This window comes from Lithobates pipiens, unplaced genomic scaffold (assembly GCF_037356315.1).
Source record: "Lithobates pipiens isolate NorthernLeopardFrog02 unplaced genomic scaffold, aLitPip1_a1.2 Scaffold_16, whole genome shotgun sequence".
NCBI lineage: Eukaryota > Metazoa > Chordata > Amphibia > Anura > Ranidae > Lithobates > Lithobates pipiens.
In genome coordinates this window covers 190,045,633-190,073,132 of record NW_027507748.1, presented here as the reverse complement: position 1 = coordinate 190,073,132, position 27,500 = coordinate 190,045,633, and the positions used below count along the sequence as shown (strand labels likewise).

At 41.8% G+C, this 27,500-nt stretch overlaps 1 protein-coding gene across 2 annotated transcripts in view; it reads right to left on the bottom strand.

Moving 5' to 3' along the window:
• Nucleotides 1-5,606: 5,606 nt before the first annotated feature.
• TBL1X (transducin beta like 1 X-linked) overlaps nucleotides 5,607-27,500 on the bottom strand; it is a 475,925-nt gene continuing 454,031 nt past the window's right edge. For both annotated transcript variants that reach the window (XM_077480837.1, XM_077480836.1), the window contains 4 exons: nucleotides 26,403-26,530; nucleotides 19,609-19,774; nucleotides 18,745-18,846; nucleotides 5,607-6,699 (listed from right to left, as the gene is read on the bottom strand). In XM_077480837.1, the coding sequence (XP_077336963.1) occupies nucleotides 6,673-6,699; nucleotides 18,745-18,846; nucleotides 19,609-19,774; nucleotides 26,403-26,530 (423 nt within the window). In that variant the 3' untranslated portion in view covers nucleotides 5,607-6,672. The remainder of the gene's footprint in view (nucleotides 6,700-18,744; nucleotides 18,847-19,608; nucleotides 19,775-26,402; nucleotides 26,531-27,500) is intronic.

Genomic DNA, 27,500 nt, shown 5'->3' with positions numbered 1-27,500 from the left:
TGCTCAACATGCCTCTCAGCAAATTCCTTGGGTTGTCTACTTTCCAAAATGGGCTCATTTTGGGGTGGGGGGATGTACTGCCCTGTCGTTTAAGCACCTCAAGAAATGTGATAGGTAGTCATTAACTAAAACCTGCATAAGTTCCAGAAAATTTTGTTTTCCCAAGTTTGTAGATGCTATAACTTTTGCGAAAACCAAAATATACGCTTATTGAATTTTTTTTACCCAAGACATTTTGGCCTAAATGTATGACTAAAATTGAGTTTATTGTATTATTTTAATAACAAAAATTATAAAATATATATTTTTTCAACATTTCCAATCTTTTTTCATTTATATCGCAAAAAATAAAAAAAACGCAGAGGTGAGCAAATACCACCAAAAGAAAGCTCTATTTGTGGGAAAAGAAAGGACGCAAATTTAATTTGGGTACAGCATTGCATGACAGCGCGATTACCAGTTAAAGCAACACAGTGCCAAATTGTAAAAAGTGCTATGGTCAGGAAGGGTGGAAAACCTGGGGCTGAAGTGGTTAGTGCTTGTGCTGTGTAATCTGCCCCTAAACTGTAAAAAAAAAGAGACTCTCCCACCTCCTGTGTGGCTTCTCTAAACAGACCATAAAAATCAGGGCTGCTCCACCCTTTTCAATGTGGTCAAAGTGCGTCACTCCATCATATGCTGTCCTATCTGCTCTCCTCTCTCCCCCCTCACCTCCCTCCTTCCTGCCTGCCATCTTGTGTCTGTGTGTCCCCCCCCCCCCTCCACTGCTATTCATAAAATTAAAAATTGTAACTAGACACTGCAAGCCCCTCTATAATATTCTGGCATACCAAACTGCATTATTCTTTTATAAAAACGAGCGCTGTAAATACCGTTTTAACGCTGTCTTCAGACCAGTCACGTGACTCTTGGGCAAGTTTCCAGGGCTACTGCAGGAAAGGCTGAGCAGCCACATGATCTCCCCAGCTGATGTCTGAGGGAGGTCACGGCCCCTCCTGCAGAAGCCATCCATCGGATGTATACAGCGGCAGCAAGTCATGTGACTGGCCTGAAGATCATTGAAAATTGCTATTTACAGCACTCATTTTTTTATAAAGGACTACTGCAGTGTGCACTGCCAGGCTCTTTATAGAGGGTCTGGCAGTGTTTTTATTCTATGGCTTAACAAAACTTTAAGCCTTGTTTAGCATAGTAATTATAATGTATTTACATAATGTCTTTCTATATTGTCTTGTGAGTGCATATGGTTCACAGAAAGCATAAAAAGCATATTTCTGAAATGTTTGAGCATCGTTATGTTGGAACGTATTTTTAGCATAAACCAGAGCAATGAACTGGTAATATTTAATATTTAGGTCATATGCTATGTATATGATTTACTTAGCATATCCAGAGTAATTATTATTTTTTATGTAGTACCTCCCTGCCCCCCCCCCCCCTCCCGGGGCATTTACCAACATTATTTGCCTTGGTGATCATATATATCTTTCAAAAGGGACTGCTGGGGTCACAAAGTTGCAGTGATTCCTACTATTGTATATCCAAAACAACAAAACAGTTTTAGATATACTTTAAAAATCCCAAACATCGTGATGAAGACCTCAACGTTTACATACTTGTACTTCAGTTATATAGAGTTTCACAGATGCAATGTTTGATTAATATCTATTCTTTGTATAAAGCTGTAACTAGGAATAGAATTCCGAGAAACAAAATTAGCAGGCTCCAAATTTTAAAGTCACACTCTACTCCTGAGTTGTTGCTTTTAAAACGATAAAACCAAATGTAAAAGTGTGTCTGGAGATCTTTGTAATGGGAGGAATGCCTTCATAACCATGGTAAATGCAAAATGACTTTAGGTCAGCCCTGCTGAGGAATGGACTAAGACTACGATTTATGTATTCTATTATCTGTAATCAATATAAAGTGGAGCTAAACTGTATCTGAGCATCACAAACAGAAAATGCTATTTAATTCATTTTTAAAATTCAAAGCAAACTCACCCATCCATCCATGTCAAGCACTTTGAAAAACAACAATTAGCATCTGAAGTTTGCTCAGATGGAGCAGAAGGGTGTGTTTGCTGAAAAAGCCCCCCCCCCCCCCTCCGAAGAGAAAAAAAAAGGACCATGAAGACTCATGGGATGTATGACATCACTTTGGCCTAGGCCAGAAACCATGAAGCAACTGATGAGAAGTAAAAGAAAAAAAGTTTAACCACTTCAGCCCCAGAGGATTTGACTGCTCAATGACCAGGCCATTTTTTGCGATACGGCACTGCATCGCTTTAACTGACAATTGCACGGTCATGCGACGTTGTACCCAAACAAAATTGGCATCCTTTTTCTCCCACAAATAGAGCTTTCTTTTGGTGGTATTTGATTATCTCTGTGGTTTCTATTTTTTTTCTAAAAAAAAAAACAAATTTTTCCCTCAATTTATGCCAATATGTATTCGTCTACATATTTTTGGTAATAAAAATTGTAATAAGCGTGTATTGATTGGTTTGCGCAAAAGTTATAGCGTCTACAAAATAGAGGATAGATTTATGGTACTTTTATTATTATTATTTTTTTTTTTACTAGTAATAGCGGTGATCTGTGATTTTTATCGGGACTGTGACATTATGGCAGACAGTTAGGACACTTTTGACACATTTTTGGGACCATTGACAATTATACAGTGATCAGTACAATAAAAATGCACTGACTATTGTGTAAATGTCACTGGCTGGGAAGGGGTTAACACTAGGGGGCCATCAAGGGGTTAACTGTTTTCCCTAGTGTGTGTTCTAACTGTAGGGGGATGGGAATGACTAGAGGAGATGACATATCGCTGTTCCTAGCTAGTAGGAGCTCACGATCTGCCTCTCCTCTCCTCACAGAACAGGGATGTGTGTGTCCAAACACACATGTCCCTGTTCTGGCTCTCGTGCCCACGATTGCGCATGGCCGGCAGTCATCGTGACCGCCGGTCATGAGCATTGGCACCCCCGCAGTGCAGCGGGCATGTGCGTACATGCCTGCTATTCTGCTTAATGGAGCCGACGTACAGCTACGATGGATCGTACCGACCTGCCACAGTATAATGACGATGACTAGTCGGCAAGTGGTTAAAACAAATAAATAAATGATACCCTCCTATCTATCTGCTAATGCTAGCAGCATAAAGAGTAAAAATATTTAATGTTGGTTGGGTGATTTTAGTTCCTCCTTAAGTAAAAATGCTTTTTCCATTTATTTTAAATGTGTGTGCATGCTTTGAAAATTTTAGTTTAGGATGAACCATGTCAGGCAATACAGCTGGAAGCTCCATTGAGATCTGATAATTTAATTAAACGAGAAATATTGGATTTTGTTTTATTTTAGAATCATGCTTACCAATGCTGCATCTGTTCCCCACTGGCTCTAAGGCTGAGAACCTAGTGATCAAACACCACCGATCGCTCCGTTCTCAATGCTCCCTGAGCAGAGAGCTGATGACCATCAGTCACTTCGGTCTTCTGTGCGCCTCTAAAGCTTACTGGAGCACTGGGCTGTGGAGGGGGTGGAGCCAGGTGCCAGTCCAGGCATGAGGGCAGATGCCAATCATATGCATGTGATCTTTCCCGAGTCTGGACTTCCTCTGTGACATCAGCTGGCAGCAGGCTTCAGCCAGCTGTCTGCTGAAAATGGGTCACAGTAGTGCAGAACAAACTTCACTACTGATCCACAGGAGATGTAAAGCCGAATGATCTTTGGCTGTACTTCTCCTTTAAGAGTTCAAAGTACTGGGACCCTATCTTAGGTTCATGGGATCAAACCCAAGAGATACAACAAAACTTTCCAAAGCCCTCAAGGTCTGACAGAGAGATAGTTTGTAATAATTTAGTAAGCTCCAGTTCAACCATAACATACCTACAGTGCCTTAAAAAAGTGTTCATACCCCATTAAATATTCCACATTTTGTCATGTTACAACCAAAAAACGTAAGTGGATTTTATTGGGATTTTATGTGATAAACAGGCACATAATTTTGAAGTAGAAGGAAAATGATAAATGTTTTTCAATTTTTTTTTTACAAATAAATATCTGAAAAGTGGGGCATGCATTTGTATTCACCCCCCTTTACTCTGATACCCATAACTAAAATTGCATACCAATTGCCATCAGAAGTCACCTAATTAGTAAACAGAGTCCACCTGTGTGTAATTTAATCTCAGTATTAATACAGCAGTTCTGTAAAGACCTCAGAGGTTTTTTAGAGAACCTTAGTGAACAGCATCATGAAGGCCAAGGAACACACCAGACAGGTCAGAGATATCAGGGATAAAGTTGTGGAAAAGTCTAAAGCAGAGTTAGGGTATAAAAAAATATCCCAAGCTTTGAACATCTCACAGAGCACTGTTCAATCCTTCATGCAAAAATGGAAAGAGTATGGCACAACTGATAACCTACCAAGACATGGCAGTTCACCTACACTGACAGGCTGGGCAAGGAAAGCATTAATCAGAGATGCAGCCAAGAGGCTCATAGTAACTCTGGAGAAGCTGCAGAGATCCACCACTCAGGTGGGAGAATCTGTCCATAAGACATCTACTGTATTAGTAGTGCACGCTACAAATCTGGTCTTTATGGAAGAGTTGCAAGGAGAAAGCCATTATTGAAAGAAAGCCACAAGAAGTCTCATTTTACATTTTGCTTGAAGCCATGTGGGGGACACAGAAAACATGTGAAAGAAAGTGCTCTGGTCAGACGAGACAAAAATGTAACTTTTTGGCCTAAAACCAAAACGCTATGTGTGGCGTTAAACTAACACTGCACATCACCCTGAACACACCAACCCCACCATGAAACATGGTGGTGGCAGCATCATGTTGTGGGGTTGCTTTTCTTCAGCAAACATAGGAAAGCTGGTCATAGTTGATGGGAAGATGGATGGAGCCAAATACAAGGCAATCTAAAAAGAAAACCTGACTCTGCAAAGGACGTAAGACTGGGGCGGAGGTTCACCTTCCAGTAAGACAACGGCCCTAAACATACAGCCAGAGCTACAATGGAATGTTTTAGATCAAAGCATATTCATGTGTTAGAATGGCCCAGTCAAAGTCCAGACCAAAATCCAATTAAGAATCTGTGGCAAGACTTGAAAATTGCTGTTCAAAGACACTCTCCATTCAATCAGACAGAGCTTGTGGTATTTTGCAAAGAAAAATGGGCAAAAAAGTTCACTCTCTAGATGTGCAAAGCTGGTATAGACATCCCCAAAAAGACTTGCAGCTGTAATTGCAGTAAAAGGGGTTCTACAAAGTATTGATTGAGGGGGGCTGAATACAAATGCACACCATACTATTAACATATTCATTTGTAAAAAAAATTTGAAAACCATTTATCATTTTCCTTCCGCTTCACAATTACGTGCCACTTTGTGTTGGTCTATCACATAAAATCCCAATAAAATACATTTATGTATTTGGTTGTAACATGACAAAATGTGGAAAATTTCAAAGGGTATGAATACTTTTTCAAGGCACTGTACTTTGATTATTGTATTTGAGGTAAAAAAAGACATGCCTCATTTTTGTGTGCACCTAATTATGAACATAGAATTAATAAAGAAACTCAAAATCAAAAAATGTACCAAGTCTTTAATATACCTTGAAATTTTTACTTTTTTGTACGACTTAGACAACCCCAACATTTGCATTTTTTCATTTTTAGAATTAAGATTTTTAACATAAAAAATATTTGTTTTTCTTTTTCAAAAATACAGTGGGTTCTTTCTCTTTAAAAGTTCATCTTTCTTCTAGTAAAAAGCTTTACCGGCATCTCATTCTTATAAAAAGCATGTTACACCGTGTCATGAAAAGTGCCCTTATAAGCTAAGCTGTGGAGGGAGAGACACCTCAGTACAGGTTAGTCCATTGCTAAGAAAATGCAATGGAAAACTCGTTAAGAGCCTATCAATGTAGGAGCCAAGAGAATGACCAGAGACTAATTTTTGCAAAGACCAAAACTAAGCAATTCTTCAAGTGTGTAACTAGCCAGCAGGTCACACTGATCTTAGGGATAGGGGAGGGAGCTCAAATAAAAGCAACATTAGTTCCTTACATAACCCTGTGATTGTCCCTCATCCACTAGTCTGAGCTGATAGAAAACCACTGAATGGGTAATCAAAGCAAAAAAAGTAGTCTAGAAAATAGAAAGTTTGTCATACAAAGTCACATGGATTTGTTGTTAAAAACTGGTCTTTGTAGGTCCTTTGGGAAAATTGCCGTGGCCCAATTACAGGTTGAAGAAAAAATAAAATCATTATAAGTGTTTTCCCTTTTGGTTCCTCAGAGCCTTTACTTTTCTTTCTTTCTTGACTTGTGTTGGGTTTAATTTCTTGTTTTGGCACTGTTGTTTTGAGCCTAGCCAACAACAACGTCTCTGGGAATCCAAAAATTGGCCTTCTACTTCGGAGTCTAAAATCCAGTAAGACCAGCTGGACAAACACCCACTCCAGGAGGATTTCTAGAGAAATGGGTCTGTGAAGATCTACAGACATCCTGAAATGTTCTGCATTGAGGGCAGTTCGGTCTTGCTTCATTTCCTGGCTTTCTCAGGTTTGTACAAAATGCAGGAGACTGTGATTTCAGACAGTGCACATTCGCTGCTGGTCCATTTAAACAACAAAACAGGACAGCTGGCTTCACTTCCTCAGATCGAGAACGCAGACCTGGAGGCAAAGATCATGAGTTAGAAGAGCTAATAAGAAGCCATTTGTGTCATAGCATTAGTAAATATGCAGTGAAGTAACAATTTTTTAAGCATACAGTATATATCAGGTAATTAGGAAGCTCTGCTTCTATATATGTTCAGAATTTCTTGTTTCTAGTCTAGTGACAACCTCAATGAAAATTTTTTTTCTGCTAAAAAAGGTATACAGATGCTTCAAGAAATAAGAGTTAGGATTCTACAAAGGGTCTCAGTTACCTTTGGATACACCACAGTAATTAAAAAAAAGACAGAGTCACCAGGACAAAGAGCTCTCCATGAATGAACTTTAGCAAAATCGAAATAACTGACATCTTTAAAACTAACCTGTGCTTTGTTAAGACAGGGCAAATCAATGGATCACATTAATTCCCCCCCCCCACCTCCTTTAGCTGCATATACTTACCCTCTTCCACTCTCCTGCCACATTTATGGATTTCTGGGGAGTTGGGACAGAGAAGATGGAGCAATATAGTGCAGTGGTGGACAAATCAAAAGGCCCACATGCAAGAACCTTTTAGGACTTGTAGTTAAAATACTTCCCAAATAAAAAACATGTTTTAACTGTGTATCAATAGATATTACAAACCAGGACTATGGTTAAGGAATCATCTTACTTCTCTCCTGTCCTTGGAGCATTTATTGTCCAGGTTTATGTGACAGCAAGAGGGGTTCCAGCACCCGTTTGACCCACATCTATTCTTCTATAGTTTCCAGAGACACTATACTCATAAACAGTTACATAAGATTATAGTTTGATATTCTATATCACAATAGTTCTCCAATACTTTTAATAGCGTTTTAGTTCCAGAATTAAATGGACTGATGCTTTTTGCACTATTTCATCTGACATTCATTTTTAAGTAACATAATGTATAAAAGTAGGTGCAGCCCATAAACCACCATGTAAATTATGTTCTATGTTTCCTTATTCTGGGAAGAGGAAGTGTGGTACCGGTTTAATGGTCCTCCATGGATTTCAAGTATCCTTGGACTATAGAGCTCCAATAAATCTCTGTTCACCAGTTAGGAGTTTCAAGCAGTGGCGGCTGGTGAAGTTTTAGGATGGGGGGGTGCCAGACCCCAGCCCTCCTTTTTGACCCCTCCCACTTGGTGAAAATGGGTGTGGTTTCAGCGAGATAGCGGGTGTGGCTCTAAGGTGGTGTGGTAAGCATCTCAGAGGGAGGGACAGCAGGCCCAGATCCTACACAACAATAGAAATGTGTATTCTAGAATGTTTAACAATCAGCAGATAAAGATACTCCAAACACCTGGTGTTAGCACTTCAATCATCCCGGCACCATGCTTGTTGTGGTGTCAGGATGATTGAAGCTGCATTTTCAATTACACCATCAATTTTACCAAGTGTTTATTAATTAAACCGGTCATTGTCACCAAAGGGCATCAGTAGTAATCCAAACCTCAATACCTAAATTGTTATAATAGTGCAGCTTTGAGATATTAATAGTCATTTCATTGCTTGAAAGTTGCTACAAATATGTCTTCTATTACAGGCAAATTCTGCTGGACACAAGGCTGAATTATACACCAAAAAGCTGCATACTGCAATCAATATAAGTGCTCTAGTACAATAACTTCAAAATTCATATATAAATTATCAAATTATCAAAGTGCTACAGTGCAAATTGTTTCACACTATAATAATGATATTAAACAAAAAAATAAAAATAAAGTACTCTTGTGTATTCCAAATAAATATAAATATTCCAACTGGCTTCATAAAACATAAATTGGACTGATACTGTGAGAAATCCACACTAAAGTGTAATAAACAGATTCCAACAAAGTGTTCCTGTGCCATTAAATATAAATAAACTGAGTCCCAGAAAGTTAATAACTTATTAGGTGAACTAGTGCAATAAGAATGAACTCCAGCTTCACTGCCAGAACTAGCTTCTAACCAAATTCGGGGTTAAAATGTCAGATAACCCTCCCATAGGATCACTGCAAAGATCTAGCTCCCACTGTGCGTCTCTCTCCAGGGCTCCAGGGATCCATCCAGTCTGATTTTATTTTTTTATTTTTTACAATTTCATTTTATTTTTTTATATTTAATGTTCAATTCATTTTAACATTATGCAAAGTCTGGAGCCAGCTGATTAGTGAACCTCTGGGCTCGGTCTCTACTTGTGTGGTGGGGTGTGTGAATTTAAACCACTTCCCACTGCCTAATCTGCAATTCTCTAAACGGCTGGCTTCAGACTGCGCATGAACAGTTCAGAATCAGATTTTTTTTTCCCCAAAGTGTTTTACTGACAGCCATTTGTGAGTTGTGGTTGGCCAGGCTGCCAAGGGAACCAGAAGTACTCGCTGCATGCTTCCCCGCAGAAATTGTAGGTAGCAGGGCCAGAATTTGTGATGACAGGCCAGGCTACTGCTGAGCAAGACAGGTACTCTTAGGCTCGGTTCACACTGCAGCGATGCGGGAACCCTGCAAATCGCATACAACTCGCACGCAGTTCACACTGCCCTTTACAAACTGCTGGGGGTGTCAATACAATGTTAATGACACCTCCAGTAAAGTTTGCATATCACAGTGCGAACTGTGAATTTGGACAGGAATTGGATTACATGGGTGTGAACAATCATGTGATCCGATTCTGGTGCGGACCAAAAAATGGGTCCTGTGTGAGTTTGGTCCGAATGCAGTTTCAGCCATTTGCATCACACAGACATCACATGAGATTTGCACAGCAGTGCGGTGCGAATTACATGTGATGTCTGACATCGCAGCAGTGTGAACCAGCACTAAATGTGCCCCTCTTCTACTGTGGTGTTTGAGGGATCTCAGGGAGATTCACAGCAACCAGGCATGCAGAGAAAGCAGGGATGGGAGGTGTGCAGTCCGTGAGGCTGAAAAGGAGCCATTATAGTGACCTCTGTTATCAAGCCCAAGTAGAGGAAGGGGAGAGCACGAGGAGGATCAGAGAGGCACCGTGCAGTGGTTGGAAGAACATCAGAGACAGTAGCTGGCTGGAGAGGACTTCACCTCCATTATCAAGCACAGGGAGAGGAGGGGGGAGTGCATGGGAAGGATCAGAGACATCTGCTTTGCGGCTGCAGGGCTAGAGTTTTGTCAGGGACAGGCTGGAGCCATGTGATATCAACTGTACTCACTGGCACAGCTTTTCTACTTGCTGTTACGCCCAAAGTTAGTGCGGGAGGGAGAGCAAAGTTGCAGCTGCCCAGGAAAGCTGCAGATCAGAACAGCAGAGCTCTCTCTGTGTTCTCTCCGGACAGGCAGGGACAGGCTCAATCGCTCAGAGAGAAATAAAACCACAAAAAATCCAGCAGCTTTAAAAATGTTTACAGATACTCCCCCCCCCCCCTTCTCCATGGTAGCACAGCATCGGCACTTATCTTGATGACTGTGTTGTCCTCTCCTCTCCTGCGGTGTGCTCTGCTCCTCATACTTCCTGTTTTCTCTCTCGGGTGCAATGGGAGAGAGAAGACAGGAAGTGACATCTGAGTCAGATGTCAATCAATACATACTACAGCACCGGGCTGAAGCTACTCAGAGCTTCAGAAAGCATCCGAAGGCGGGCTAAACACCCGCAAATGAAGCGCCATGTCTGCAATCTCATGATTGCATTGACATGGCGCTTCCCATAGTGCACTGTGTCCGGCGCTCTAACACAGTGCACTTCGTTAAAGGACTTTTTTTCTTAAAGGGGCAGTTTTAAACTTATTTTTTAAATTTTTATTTATTTATTTATTTTGAATACACAGAAGGGGGGCGGCGCCCGGGCACCCCCTATGGACGGGCCGCCACTGGTTTCAAGCCTAAGAGAGTATGTGCATATTGATGGCACTTTGATGTGCATTTAGCCTGTCAAGTTCAATGACAGCATCCCACTCCTTACATTACTTTTCAGAACACCCGATGAAACTCTACTTTTAGGGCAGTGTTACACTGTACCTACACAACATAAAGTATGTCCTAGCACAAACACCTTAAAGCATAACTTCACCCAAAAGGGGAAGTTTCACATTAAGTCCTCCTCCCCTGCCACATTTGGCATGTCATTTTTTTGGGGGCGATGAGCAGGTACCTTGTTTTAACAGGTACCTGCTCCCAAATCTGCTCAAATTGCCTCTCCCCCTCTCTCCACGCAGTCTTCTGGGACACAGGAATGATTTGGTTTGATATTTTAAAATAATGACAAAATGCTGTTCTATTCACCTCTGCAGCAGGTGTGCAACAAAATGCAGAAAAAATGCTTGTAGAATATGAACAGTTCTTTTGACTGTAATAGCGTGTAATAACTACACAGATTCACATGCTTTTAAATGAAATAAGATGCATACTTGTTAACTGGGTCAAAGATTTCTCATCTGTTATGCACATTTTAGGAAAACATTTTAGAAAAACATCTTAGGACCTAAACACAGGCATTTGTTGGAAGCTTTTTTCCCCCCTGGAACTCTGTAAACACACATGTGCAACTGAATTTCAGTTTTGGTGGCATGGACCAAAAAGTGTGAAGTCTATGGCAATACAAAAATCTCATAGACCTTGGCATCCACAATTGAATTCCTCTTTTGGCCTGATCATGCGTTGTAACAAAGAATCATGTTCCCCTCTTATCTGCATAAACTTTTTCTTTCTCTTCCTTGAAGATAATTATTTGTTGCATTACTTTTAATTGGGTGTAATCTGGGCCCCGGATTGCTGTTGACACCACCACTAATATCCACCTTGCACAGCTTATCTAGTGATAAAATGTTCTGTAAAGAACATATTTAATGCACAATCTAGCACAAACTTAACTAAGGCTTAAAAATGTATAGTAATTGATAAAATTGAGGTAGTGTAAATGTATATGCTCTTTTGAGATCTGGGGTTGGGTAAAGGTCGTATGTGCAAGCCCCTGGTGCCCGTTCTCAATGTGTAGCCTGTGGTGTGCTGAGCTGGATCTGCAACTTGCTGAGAACAGAGGGTAGCAGAGTAGTAGGTCTTTGGGGGGGAGGTGGGAGCAGCTACCTCATTTTAAGCAGTACCTGATCCCACTTCTGGTTGGGTCACTGCAGCAATCCGCTGGAAGCTGCCCCCCCCCCCCCACAACCTTCTGGGACTTGTCACAGGTCCCAGTAGGCTGTGGGACCATTCACAATGTGCATCATGGCTTGTGGATGCACAGTGGACAGCCGGCTGTGAAGCTGCAGGGAATCACAGTCAGCTGCCCACAGTAAACATGCTGGCACCAGTGACCCAAACACCGATGAAGAAACAGTTTGGGCGAGCATGGCGCTGGGCCACTGCAAAGGTACTGTAAGTGTCCTTTTGTTAAAAGTCAGCAGCTACAATATTTGTAGTGTACAGGACGCCAAGGTTGGGTCCTGGATGGTTGCTATGTAGCACCAGTATTCAGACTGTGGTCCCTTTAAGGGAGTCACGGTAGACTTCAGGGGGTCACCCAGAATGGGTGAAGAATTCCGGGTGTAGTCATCAGGAGAGGGTCCTCTCTATATTAAGAGAGAGTTAGTTGGGACCCGGAATTTGGGGGGCTCTGAAGTGATATTCGGGTGGGAAAGAGCCTCCCTCCCTGACCACAGGGATTCAGCACACAGGAGGTTAATGGCCTCCAGGAAAACAGCTCATAAAAGACAGGAAGTAGTGAAAAGGTGGTGGCGAGGAGGAGTAGGTGATTTACACCTGTCTGATGAGTTGTGTTGCTGTTTTGGAGGCTGCAAAAGATTCGATAAGAACTCTCAAAACTTTGGGGCGAAGACCCGGCTACAGAACTGTATGTGTTTTCTTAAATTTTTGCTTTTGTGCTGAAGATAAGCGGACTTTGGTTTATATTTTGATCTGTGTGCTGAAGAAAGCCTTATTTTTGATTTACTTATAAATAAAAGTCTTTTGGTTTCACGGTTGAACGGTTTAGTCCCCCTCAGCTATTATCCCCAAAGATTACAGCAGCTACTGAATTTTATTTTTTTAATACAGGGCAAAGATCTTCTTCAACCACTTGCCTACTGGGCACTTTCACCCCCTTCCTGCCTAGGCCATTTTTCAGCTTTCAGCTGTCACACTTTGAATACAAATTGCGCGGTCATGCAACACTGTTCCCAAATAATAATAATAATTTTTTATATTTTTATTCTTCTCTGATGTACACTGATGAGGCTGCACTGATGTTCACTGATGAGGCTGCACTGATGGGCTCTAATGAGATGGCACTAATGGGCACGAATGAGGAGGCACTGATGAGGCTTCAATGATATGCGGTACTGATGGGCACTGATGGACTTTTATAGGTGGCGCTGATAGGCGACACAGATGGGCATTGATAGGCAACACTGATGGGCACTGATGGGCTGCACTAATGAGACACTGATGAGCACTGATAAGCAGCACTCATGGGCAGCACTCATGGGCACTGATAGGCAGCACTGATGGGCACTGTTGGGGCTGCACTGATCATCAGGACACTGATGATCAGTACCCTGATTATCAGTGTAATAGTCCCCTGTCACAATCGAGGGTTACAAATTCTCTTCTGCTCACGCTGTGACAGCGCTAGAAGAAAGGAATGCCAATAATTGGCAGGTGTATTTACATATGATTAGCTGTGATTGGACACAGGTGATCACATAGTAAAGGGCCACTGTGATTGGCCCTTTACTCTGATCACAGAGTGCACCGGCTGCGTGCCACAGCAGGCGCATGGGGACCGTGGTTCTGGGACACAGTTCCAGAACTAGACGACTGCACTGTAGCTATCCTTTGGCTATAGCACAGTCAAGAAGTGGTTAAAGTGAATCTAAAGATAGACATCTGAACATTTTTTACCTTAATTCATTGCCTGCACTAGGGTAAAAAACATTTTAAAGCTTTATGTCCTCCCCCACCTATATAATTACTTACCTGAGTCCGCAATCGATCCAGTGTTGTGCACTGCTTCCTCTTCACAAAGAGACTCAATTTGTCAATCAAATGCTGTGAGGAGAAAGCAGGAGCGGGGCTAAGCCACACTATGAGAGTCTATGGAGACACACACAGTTTGGGAGTCAGCACCCATGTGTGCCTCCATAGCAAGCCACTTGCTCTGGGGACACACAAAGAAGAGGAGCCAAGATTGCCAACGAGGGACCCCAGAAGAAGAGGTTCTAAAGCTGCTCTATGCAAGATCATTACAGGTGAAAATAATATGTTCATTATTTTAATTTAAAAAAATTGCTTTAACACTTTAGTGAATTTCTGAAGCTATCACTGTTGTAAAGCCTGACAAAGTCCTGTCCTCACTGGGGAGAGGTAGAAACAAAAATCAGGTATATAATCCTTCACTGCCACTGACTACCAATGTGTGTGTGTGTGTGTGGGGGGGGGGGGGGGGAGGGGGAATTGTTTATTGTGCTCCCAGTGATCATTATTGTGATCATTGACACTAATGTGGGGTGGATTCTTTTTTCTGACACCAATATTAGGGGAGTTAGTATTGTACCCCCTTAAACAAATGCTGAGGGTTATTATTGCTGCCACTGATATCAGTGCGGGGGGGGGGGTTATTATTGTTGTTACTGACATCAATGCGGGGGGGGGGAATTATTGTATTTACTTACACCAACACTGGAGGTTTTTATAGCAGCCACTGACATCAATGCTGGGAGTTACCATTAACACCCCTGACATCAATGATGGGACTTATTTCCTCCCACTTTCTGGTGCACTGCAAAAAATTTCAGGTATTGAGGTGCATTACAATCCATTCATTTTGAATTGGCTACTTAACTTGATGCAACGCAGCTCAAGCACAGTAGTTGTGTGGCCCTTTTTTTCTTTTTAAACTCTTTATAAATTGTTTTTAACAAAAAGAGCAATTGTTCAAGACAATCATTTACACAACACATATTTCTTCATTAACATATGTTATCCGAATACGAATATCTTACGGTAGTACATAAAGGTATATAGGTAACCAATTAACAAAATTCTATCAAATTCAAGTTGGCAGGTCACGCCCATCCCGGTTGGGATCATACTGTAGAGTTCTGTGGCCCTTTTGAAATGAGACCCTCTATAATTTTCAAGATGAGCAGCACTTGTATAAGCAATATTGATTACTGAAATATTTAAGATGGTTTGATGATCTGGACATTTTGCCAATTCAGCAATTTTACATTACTCTTCAAATCTTTATGCGGGCATTGCATAACCAAAGCACTCGACTTTGGAAATAGCACTATCAGTGTCTGCATTATGAAGAGTTTCTGAAGACTACTGTTTCTGAGATATGTCAAAAAATAATGATCCCTGAGACATCTTTCTTAAAAAAACTATTACAGTCAGATATATATACCACCATAAAGAGGATAGGAAGTATGGCTAAGGGCTGATAGTCATTTGTCCTAGGGTTTTAAAGTATCCTGGATATTTTAAGTGGTTATACACTTAATAATGTCAGCCACTCTCATGGGTAAACAGAATGGTGCATTCTGAACATATTAAACATTCAGAATTGTTTAATAACAGGTACAGTTTATGGTGTAAAACTATACACCATACACTAAAATCTCATATAAGTGTTAATATGTTAAAGGGTAACTCCACTCTCATGGAAAAAAAAAAAATAGCAAAGAAAGAAAAAAATAATATAGCGCATACAATTGTGACACAAGTCATAATGTAATTTAATGTTATTAAAAATGACCTTTCCTTTTTAATCTGCAACTCTGTAATTTTCCGAAAATGCAATGCAATATCGCTACCTGGCGGTGTTCTGTTCACAGAATGTGTACTGAACACACCCCAGAAACATAATTTCCTGTTTGTGTGATTGGCTCACTGATTTTCCCAGAAGTCTGCCTAAGATAAAAGTCAGATTTCAGGCACCCCCTGCAACAAAAAATGTCATTTTTGGTAAGATACTTCCAATAGCAAAACGTCTAAAGGGATGCAAGCCTGGCAGATTTTCTCACTAGCGCCCTGCAGGTGCACAGCTGGTTGATAATTATGAAACCACTCCCATTTGACTCACTGAGCACAGAGCCACAGAGGAAAAAACAGTGATTTCTTCAGAATAGCAAAAGGTAGGAACCTGCAACAATGTTTGTTATAATCGTTACAATGTACATATATCACCTAGGGGAAAAAAAAATTCTCAATAAAAGTGGAGTTATGCTTTAAATTAATTTCAAAAGTATTTTTTTTTTAATGTACACTTTTTATTAAAGTGTATGTAAACTCCAACAATGAGCTTCTTGTTTTGTTATTCTGATACAGAAGGGTGAGTGAGTGTTGTCATCCATGGACTGCAAGTGTGTTACTGGCAGAATCACTAGGTGGAAAAAAATGAAAAAAGCCTTAAAAAGAAGAATATTGCAGCCACAACATCTAAGGTCTGCTAAATTACATTTTCATTTCATTAAAGTGTATGTAAACTCTAACAACGAGCTTCTAGTTTTTGTTATCCTGATACAGAAGGGTGAGTGAGTGTTGTCAGCCTCGGCTGCTAGTGTGTTACTGGCAGAATCTTAAGAAGAAAACGATTGCAGCCACAACATCTAAGGTCTGATAAATTACCTTTTAATTTCCGGCTTAAAAAAAACTTAGAATGATTGTGCTATAAAGGTACTTATGCAGGCGTAGGGATTTGCTGCCCTCTACTGTTAGCTGCTAATATCACAGTGTTATGTGTAATTTATTTATTTACATTTTATATTGCAGATACTTACATAGCACCATCAATTCACTTGTAGTATAATGCATATTCACATCAGTCCCTGCCATCAAGGGGCTTACAATCTAAAGTCCCTACCTCATATTCATACATACGGGGCCAATTTAGACAGGTGCCAATTATCCTAGTAGCATGTGTTTGGAGTGTGGAAGTAAACCAGAGTACCCAGATGAAACACACACAAGCACAGGGAGAACATGCATTCTCTGTGAAGGTAGTGCCATAGTTTGGGTTTGAACTGACAACCCTAGTGCTACTAGGCCAAAGTGCTAACCACTTAGCCACTGTGCGTATATACTGTATTAGGGCACAGCAATTCAACAAGATATTGTAATCATTTTATATTATTTTTTTTTATTTTTTTTACAGGTAATGAATAAATACATTTTCGCAGCATTTTTCCTTAATGCCGTGTACACGCGATCAGACTATCCGGCGGACTATCCGGCGCACAATCCACCCATGTGTGGGCTCCGGCGGACTTTTTTTCCCCAAAGGTCCAGCGGACTTAGAATGTAGTTTTGACTCAAAAATCCAGCCGTGAGTGTGCTAGTCTGTCGTACTTTTGAAATGAACAGACTTTCCCGCACACGGAGGAAAGTCCATTAATTTTGAACGCGGCTCCAGGTAACCAGGACTAGCCAAGCAAGTCGATGTCACCACCTACGGCGGAGAGATTGACACGTCGCTGGTCCTGTCCCCTGGTATGGAATTAAAGGGGAAGCCGTATGCCAAAAAAACGGCGTGGGGGTCCCCCCAAGTCCATATCAGACCCTTATCCGAGCACGCAGCCCGGCCGGTCAGGAAAGGGGGTGGGGACGAGCAAGCCCCTACCAATTCACCAAGTGAAAAAAAAAACACCACACAAGGGTTTAAAATAATTTATTGCACAGCTCCGGGGTCTTCTTCCGTCTTGGGGGGTCTTCTCGCCGGACTCCTCCGCTATCTTCTGCTAGCTCTTTTACTAGTGGTGGAGCCTGCCTTTCTTCTTCGTTGCCGCTCGGGGGTCTACTTCCGACTTCAGGGGGGGTCTTGTCCCCCTCTTTGGTTCTTCTTGCCGGGCCTCCGCTTTCTTCCTTTAGCTCTTTTACTAGCGGTGGCCCGGTCTTCTGTCGCCGCCGCCTCTTCTTCCGACTGTGGGGGTCTTTTCCCCCTCTTTGGTTCTTCTTGCCGGGCCTCCGCGCCTTCTTCCAGCTCTTTTACTAGCAGTGGCCCCGTATTGCTGTGCAATAAATAATTTTAAACCCTTGTTTGGTGTTTTTATTGTTACATTTTTTTCACCAGGTGAATGGGTAGGGGTACATTGTACCCCATACTCATTCACATAGGGTGGGGGGCCGGTATCTGGGGCCCCCTTATTAAAGGGGGCTTCCGGATACCGATAAGCCCCCCGCCCGCAGACCCCGACAACCAACGGCCAGGGTTGTAGGGAAGAGGCCCTTGTCCTCATCAACATGGGGACAAAGTGCTTTGGGGTGGGGGAGGCGCATGGCCCCCCCTTTCCCAAAGCACCCCCCCATGTTGAGGGCATGCGGCCTGGTACAGCTCAGGAGGGAGGGCGCTTGCTTGTCCCCACCCCCTTTCCTGACCAGCTGCGTGCTCGGATAAGGGTCTGATATGGACTTGGGGGGGACCCCCACGCAGTTTTTTCGGCGTAGGGCTTCCCGTTTAAGTCCATACCAGGTGATGGGGCCAGCGACGTGTCAATCTCGCTGCCAAAGGTGGTGACATTGACCTCCTTCGCTAGTCCTGGCTACCTGGAGCCGCGTTCAAAATGAACGGACTTTCCTCCATGTGTGGGCAAGTCCGTTCATTTTCAAAAGTACGGCGGACTCCCGCCAAAAGTCCGCTTGTGTTTGGGCAGGTCTGCTCGTTCGGAAAGTCCGGCCGACCTCCGCTTCAAAGTCCGGCGGTTTGTCCGCCGGGCTAAGTCCAACGGACAGTCTGATCGTGTGTAGGTGGCAATACAGAATATTGTACATTCAGTCCCTGCCCTCAAAGAGTTTACAATCTCAGGTTCCTAACTCACATACATACACATACTAGGGCCAATTTAGCCAAAATCAAATTAACCTACCAACACGTCTTTGGAGTTTGGTAGGAAAACAGAGTACCCAGAGGAAGCCTACGCAAGAACAGGGAGAACATGCATACTCCAGGAAGGTAGTGCCATGGTTCAGATTCAAACTAGCGACCTAATATGTTGTTTTTAAATGGTGGTAGGTATAACGCTAGATTGACATTTGCAGTATATTCTGTAAGCTTCATCAAAAATTTACAGTGGCACCTATAGTGATACTTACTGATCCATCCGAGGCACTTGCTCCTACTTTGTCACCTCTGGCATTCCAGCAAACTTCAAATATTCCTCCTGTTCCCCTGTAGCTGTGTACTAGAGAGCCATTCTGGAAGAAACATCAGGCAGAAATATCTTAATTGAATTTGTAACTCCAGCCAACATGTGAAAGTACTTATTTATATCAATAACTTAAATTGAGTCAATAAGAAAATAGTTGCTGTGTTAAAATCAGAAAAAATTACCTAAAAGCTGGTCAAGGTTTTGTTGGAAAAGACAGATAAATATTATATACAATCAGTTTTCTTTACAGCTGAGTTGCTTTTGTTTAGAAAAAAACAACTTTGTAACAGCCTGTAAGCTGTACAGCTATAAACTTGGTGACCACTTAGTAGTGGGACATTCTGCTTATGATGAACCAGCCTCCAGACTAGATGAGAAGATAATACTAGATGGTACATTTAAAAAAAAATCATATTAATGGCAATCAAAATGTCTAAAATTGTGGATCCCAGTGTTAAGCTTTACACTGAATATACCATTCTTCTTACATATGCTCCTGGGTGGGACTGCAACCCACTGTTAAATGATTTGGGGTTTTTGCCATAATGCTCCATTGTACGTATGAGAGATTGCATAGTGCTCAGTGACAGGATGGTGCTTGAACTGTCTGGCATATATATTCACAGGTCTAGTTCATGAACTATTCAAATAACAAAGGTGGCAACCATAGTGATTTAGCTAGCAGGGAAAACGGCCATTCAACTGGTAGAGTGCATCCGCTGAGTCTGGCCAATAAGTTGTGTTATTGGTTCAAGATACAAATACATTCATAAATACATTTTATAATATATTTGATTGGTAGACTTACCTGAGTGTTCCATATATGGACACATTTGTCAAAGGACCCACTAGCCAGATACTTTCCATCAGGACTAAAGGCTACACTATAGACTGGTTCTTGATGTTTGGTTAATGTATGGATACAGACACCACGCTCAACATCCCAAAGTCGAACTGTTGAATCAAAAGATGCACTATGACATAAAAAGAAGAAAAAAAAAAGAAAATCATGAACTATTGTATTTATTTGATTACAAAAAAGTCTGCAATACTACATAACTAAAATATAATACATAACAAATTTGCCAGATTCACCAACTTTTTCTGATTTCAATGTGATTGTGAAGAGACAATGGGGTTGATTTACTAAAACTGGGGAGTGCAAAATCTGGTGCAGCTCTGCATAGAAAACAATCAGCTTCTAACTTCAGCTTGTTCAATTAAGCTTTGACAAAAAACCCGGGCGCTGATTGGTTTCTCTGCAGAGATGCATCAGATTTTGGTAAATCAACCCCAATGTTTGCTAAAGTATTTACATATACTGAAATGCAAAATTTAAAAGTTGTCCCACTGCCACAAAGACCTACCGATGGAGACACTTGATCTACTAAAAGGAAATTTTCCCAATGACATACAGACAGCAAAAAAAAAAGTAAAATAAACTGACAGGGGTTCTAACCCTTCCATATTCTATCCAAAATAATAAAAAAAAAATGTCTACACATACACTTTGATCCACTTGACAGTTTCTTATATTACTTTATTGAGAATATATAGGTGCTGGACTTTCTGGGTCTGCACAACAGATGTGGTCATTATGAGGGGTCCCACTCTCCTTGATGGATTTTAAATGTATTGTTTGCTATGTAGAATGCAACAGAAGGTTGTAAATCTGGGTGAGAAAACATAATCCTCAGGTGGACAGAACACTGTTCACCATTGGTTAACCATCAGGCTACATTTATAACTAACATATCACTTTTGGTTGGATCAACCCTTTAAGTCAGAATTTTGATTTAAAAGTATCAGTCTTAAAGATTCTATTTCATTATTTTAATTTGTTGCCAAATGTAGTCATTTATGGTTGCTTTGTTAAACAATTTTTTACTTTTTTAAATAAAAGTTTGACCTTGAAAGTTGCACTGCTGAGGTGCAGAATGTAGAAACGTTGAACAAAATGGTGAAATAAATAAATAATGAACTGTAGCAAGTGTTTCTCATGGATTACCCAAGACTGTAGGGTTCTATAGTGGTGTTGATTGCCCAGTTTGGGGCAGTGATCGTTTGATTCATTTTGGATCTTTAAATTGGATACTCGCAGCTGAGAGCTCCTACTGCCCCACGCTTTAGCAACAGAACAGCGACGGCCCAGGAGAGGTTCCCCGATCCCTGAAATCAGTCACCCATCCGGCGGTCACCCTGAGCAGCCAGGTCCAAGAGGAGGAAAAGAAACAAGCATCCCAGCACCTCGTGGACTTCTATCCGGCGGTGGCACTGTGCGACAGACAAGATTGCGCTGGCCCCTGCTCCAGCGGAGTGACCCGATCACAGCCGCTACAATGCATTGAGTCCTGCCACTGAGTACCAGGTGGAGATGGGAGAGCTCTCACTCCCCTCTGCCCTCACTATGCCCAGCCCAGCTAAAGCCAGGCAGCGCAGGGAGGGAAAGGAGCTCTCCACTGTGCTGCAGCATGTCACCTCACAGACCTCCACACAGAGCACCCACTCGAAACCCTGTTTTTGTTAAGCCAAAGAGTCATTGTAATCATTTGATGAAGATTTTTCTTTTTGTTTGTTCAATTTGCTGCATTCAAATCGAAAACAATATAATATTTTCATGTTGACCGGTTCGAAAATTTATCGATTTGATTGTTTTGAATCCCAAAAAATTGGTAAATTGGAAGAAAATTCGAAAATTACGAATACGAATTCCGAAAACGAATTCCTAAAATTAATTGAATGAATCAACCAAATTTAACTAAACAAAATAACTAGATTAACGAATTGAAACAAAACTAATTAATTTTGTCGTCATGCATGTGTCTAGTCAAAATTGGCCTTAGTATGTATATATATAAGTTAGGGACCTTGGATTGTAAGCTCCTTGTGGACAGGGACTGATGTGAATGTGCAATATATATTCGCAATGGCCAAACCTGGTACAGAAAGCTGTTTTTCATTAATCCCCTGCGCAGATGTGGACCAAGTTGTAAGCCCCCCGCAGGTCTAGCTATGTAAATAAAGAAGAAGTCCTTAGGCCGCGTACACACGGGCGGATTGTCTGCTCAACTTAGTCCGCTGAACCGTGTTTCAGCGGACAATCCGCTCGTGTGTGGGCTTCAGCGGACTTTTTCAGCGGACAGTCTGACGGACTAAGTCTTTCGGAATTTCCGTAATTTTGTCCGTATAACTTGGTTTTGTCCGTCCAAACTTGGTTTCAGCGGACAGTCCGCTCGTGTGTAGGCAAGTTGGACGGACTAAGTATGGCGCATGCTCAGAAAGGATTTACACGGCCGAAGGTTGCATTGCAGTGTATTGGACGTCGTATTTCTAGTCCCGTCGTACGTGCTGTATACGTCATCGCGCAAGCTTTCAGCGGACTGTCTGTTCATCGTGTGTGGTCAAGTCCGTTCATTCAAAAGTTGAACTGACTGTCTGTCGGATTGTCTGACGAACTTAGTTGGGCAGACAATCCGCCCGTGTGTACGCGGCCTTAGTCTTTAAAAAAAAGTTCACACACCAGGGGCATAGATACCGGTTCTTGACCGTGATTTTATTTAACTCTCCACACAGGGCCCAAAGAGAGTGGTCTTTCTTTTCCACAAAAAAGATTCTTGCCCCTCCTGGAGAGGTGGCGGGCATAGATACCGGTTCTTGACCGTGATTTTATTTAACTCTCCACACAGGGCCCAAAGAGAGTGGTCTTTCTTTTCCACAAAAAAGATTCTTGCCCCTCCTGGAGAGGTGGCGGGTCGAATGAACCCCCTTTTGAGGTTTTCATCTACACGCTCCTTTAGCACCTCTAGTTCCCTTCAGATAAAGGGAGGATTCGTCCGAAGGGGATCTTAGCCTCTGAAAGTAGCGAGATTGGACAATCATATGAACGATGGGGAGGGCTGAAGAGTTTCAGCTTCCCGTTTGCTGAAGACATCCAAGAATCCATGGTATGGCCCAGGCACGTTTTCTCTAAATCAGATTCCAGGCATAATAGAGGACCAGAGGTACTGGGACATGAAGAGAGGCAGTGATACTAGCAGTAAGATGACTGGAACTTAATATCCCCGGACCCCCAATCTGTGGATTGTGGGCCTGTAACCAGGGTTGGCCCAGGATGACTGGAAACAAAGGAGATGCAATAGCATCCAAGCAGTTCCTTATTACCTGTGGTAGTAACAAGCAGAGAAGGGGTTTCCTGGGTTACTACTCCGAATTTGATATGAGACCCATCTGCCAAAATGATGTGTTGTTGAGCTGCAAAGTTCAGATCAATGAAACAACTATATGCCCCAGAGTCAATTATTGCGGTGACTGGTATTGTTCTCCCTGGAAGTTGTAACAAGATGGGTAATGCCAGATGAGTGGCTTTGGCAGAAGGAGATGGGTAGTTGGAAGGAAAATAGACAGGACCTTAGCTTTGCAGGACATGAGCAAACATAGTTGCCAGCTTCTGACTCTGTCGCCGCAAAGTGATTCTTCAGCTAGCAGAGAATGTCTCATCAATCCTAGCTGCATCGTTTCGGAGGTATCAGACATCTGGTTAAAAGGCACAGGATTAGATGGAACTGGACTGGCGGCGGCAGGGTACATGGGAGCTAGTATCCGGGGTAACATCCAAGCTGGACTGTTTATACTGGGTAGCTCTTTCTGGTCTGCACCCCTGGAGTCGTCGGTCTATCTGGATAGACAAGGTGACTAAAGTCTCTAGGGTATTAGGAACACTGACCCGGGCTAACTCGTCCTTTAACTCTTCGGATAGACCAAGGCAGAACTGGTGCAGCAGGGCTGCATTGTTCCACTGAGTATACTCGTGCTTCAGCGTCTGAAGTTAGTCATATATTCCTCGACCGATCTGCGGCCTTGCTGGAGCACGTGGAGGGCAGCCTCTACGGTGGAAGTCCATTGGGGGGTCATCGTAAAGTTGGGACATCACATTGAAGAAAGACAACAAAGAGTCCAGAACTACATGGCGTATTTCAAGCAGATGGTGGGCCCAGGTCTGAGGTTCACTCTGCAGCAGAGAGATGATGAACCCTACTTTGGTGACCTTCTAATGAAAAAGTCTGAGGTTGTAATGAGAAGTATAATTCACATGCGTTGCAAAATGCCAAAATTTGCTTTGATCCCTAGAAAACCTCTATCGAATGGGGACGCTTGGTTCAGGAGGTAGCATCATCACAGTGGGTGTGATAATAGTTGTGACTGGTGCCCCGCCAGTGGAAGAAGTTGAGACCGAAGAAGGGTTTGCAGCAGTGGCCAGAGTTTGCATTTCTTCTTCTGATTGGAACTAGTGGTCCTGAAGAGACTTTATGGCCTAGATGAGGGCTGCAAGGTGCTGGCATATGTTATCCATAGGTGAGGTCCCTTTTGCAGGCTCAGATATGGCGGTTTGATACTGTCACGTACCTTAGGTGTGAGCCTGACGTGCAGAGGGAGACCTCTAGTACAACCCTGGATGAGAAGCCGGAACAGCTGGTACAGGAGTGCTGTGGATGCAGGGCAGCGGTTGCAGGTATGCTACAGATATACAGAGGAGCAGGTGCAGGTATGCTGTGGATGTACAGCAGTGGATGCAGGACAGCAGGCTGGAGCAGGGTCAGACAAGCCAGGTCATACACAGAAGAGCAATCGGCATAAACAGCAGGCAGAGAGTAGTCAGAGTCCAGGTTGGGTTTGGCAACAGGTGTTTAGACCGGCAAGACAAAACAAGAGAGACGGCGCCCTCTAAGTGCAGCGATTTGGTTAAAACAAATTTATTATATGGATTTAAAACACTCACAATAAAGTAGTGGTGTACAGACACGTTAACATTAATGGGTTCATCCGTGTATCCCGGGTGACACAGGTCTCTGGAACTAGTATGCAGGCTTTCCAGTGTCCGTCTTCTGACAGGTAGCCGGCGGTGTTGCCGGTTTCCCAGCACTTCTGGGCAACTGGAACGCAGCCGATAGATGTTTTCTTACTGCTTCGCTGTTTGATGGTGGTTATAGCTTCTGGGGAACGGACTCGGATGAGCAGCGCTTCATCAGACCGGAAAACAGGAGGAAGCAGGGTCAAACAAGCCAAAGGTCAGGACTGGAGATAGAAGCGTGGTCAGGAATCTGGGTCAAACACTGGAACAGGATACAAGAACCAAGTCAGGTTTCAGGGAACAGCTGCAGCTCAAACCGCAAGGACCTAGTGCCCTGGAACGTCTTTTATAGGCCACTAAGCGCCAAAGCGCGTCTAACACTGACAGCATGTGACGTACTTGGACATCCCAACATAACAATGATCCAAAACACAAGGCCAAGTCGACCTGTCATTGGCTACAGCAGAATAAAGTGAAGGTTCTGGGGAGATCTCAAATGTGCAGTTCATGCAAGACAGCTCAAGCATTTACAGGAACTGGAGGCTTTTTGCCAAGAGGAATGGGCAGCTTTACCATCTGAGAAGATGAAGAGCCTCATCCACAAATATCACAAAAGACTTCATGCTGTCATTGATGTTAAAGGGGGCAATACACGGTATTAAGAACTAAACTTTTGATCAGGGTCATTTTGGTAGTTTCTGTTGTCATTATGATGTAAACACAGTTGATTGTTAATAAATAGCTTCAGCCAAACACTAGCAATGAGCAAAAGAAAAGTTTTTGTGTGATCATTCATATTCTCTGAAAAATGGCCAAGAAATCATAAATTCTGCCAGGGTATGTAAACTTGTGAGCAGAACTGTATATTTTTGAAGCCCTACATACATTTACAGCACTATATAAGTACCTGTAATAGATAAATAAATCGAATGCACTACATTTCCCAACAATTAAACTAAGGCCCCTTTCACACAGTTGTTCGATGAGGTCCGCCTGAAAAACCTGATCCTGAAAAGAATCTTTGAAAGAAAATGAGGAGGTGGCGTTGGCGCCATTTTGTGTCTTAAGGGAAGCTTTGTTTATGAGGTCTCCACAATACATACACCAAGTACCTGCCTAGGTCCACAGAAACCCTGACCATACAGTATTTGGATTGTTGTGAAACGGTTGTGAGATTCTCCATTGGCACCTTCCATTAAAGCGTTTTTGACTACCTGTAATGGGGGTCATTGGATGCTCGTGAGTAGGACGTGTGGCTGGTGATGGTGGTGGAAGACATACCTCTGATGATTGTCGAATATAAGAAGATTTTATCCAGAAATTGTCTATCTGAACTATTTATTTGAACACTCTATTTCACTTAACAGTGGGATTGTTTTTTTTTTTTTTTTTTTTATTGTTTTGCTTTATGTTTTTTTGTGTTGTTGATTCCACACTTGGATTCTATAGTTTAGAAACTTACACATGATATAATATAAATTGTTGTATCTATGGCTCAAACAATACTAGCACTTATTTGCACTTAAAAGTATTAGCTTTTTTTGCACTTGGACTTTTATAGAGAGCGTGGTTTCAATTAATTAATTAAATTATTTTTTTTCACAATATTTCATATTTACCTCACTTACCTCAGTTTTAAAAAAATGTATTTGATAGTTATGACCATAATAATAAATATACAAAAACACTATCTGTCCCATTTAGGTCTTTGTTTCTTTGTGACGTATAAATGTAATATTTTAATTATAAGTCACCTTGCAAGCATGATGTTTGAGTTTGGGTTGCTGGTACCAGGGCCTGTCGGACTCCATTTGATTGTGTAGATTTCTTTGTTGTGGGCTTGCAGGTCATGTACACACATGTCTTGTTTCATACTCCAGATCTACAACAAGGCATAAATCACAAAATTAAAATTTGGAATAGATATCACAAATAAATTTCATTGCAGAGAACCTCCCTTTCACAAGCTGTTCTTCTTTATAATGCTACTGCTCCCAATATATATACAAAAGCCTGTGATATTGATAACACTTAACTGTGGCAAAAATGAACTAGAACTAGATGAGGGTGTGCTTCCCTATGCACTAAAGGGCACTTAACTAACCTACCTTTACTGTTCACATATGTCTGATAGAAAGTGAACGGTGTAATCTCTCTTTGCTGACATAAGGAAGAGGCATGAGTTGCTTCTATCTGTAAGCAGTTCCGTTTTGATCGATCGATCGAGACTGGTATGTACAGTACCTAGCAACCCGAATGTCCATGACCAATACAGGGTAGACAGAACAGCATGTTAAGAATAATGTCAAAACATGAGCTCACTGCACATATTCTTGGTATGGTCATTATTTGGACTCCTATTGCTATGTAATGTGTACTTGACCTTTGTTCAAAAGACTGGCCACAGGTATGTTCAAAATGCTATTTATTAAGAACCCTTTTATTTAAAAAACAAGGTAATATTTAAAATTGCACCATGTATTTAGAAAACTAAGAAATCTAACTTCTGCATGTCTGATGTGTTTCTTCTGTATTTCCTGCAGGAATATATTTAGCAATAGTATTTTGCAGAAAACGCCTTAAGCAAATGTATTGTTCCAAGAAAACCATAAAATGAAATCACATGGAGATTCTTCACATTCTTCTTATTTATTACGGTTGAGAATATCTACTGTTATAGTAAATGCATACGGATTTAATGTTATAAAAGTGACACCTAAAAGAAATCTAAGTGAGTATTCTTGTATTTCGTATTAAACCACGATTTCAAATTTTGTTTAAATTTGTCAACTTTTATTGATGCTGGTTAAATATGTAAATTTTTAATAATGCTTCTGTAAAGGAAGTGTGAC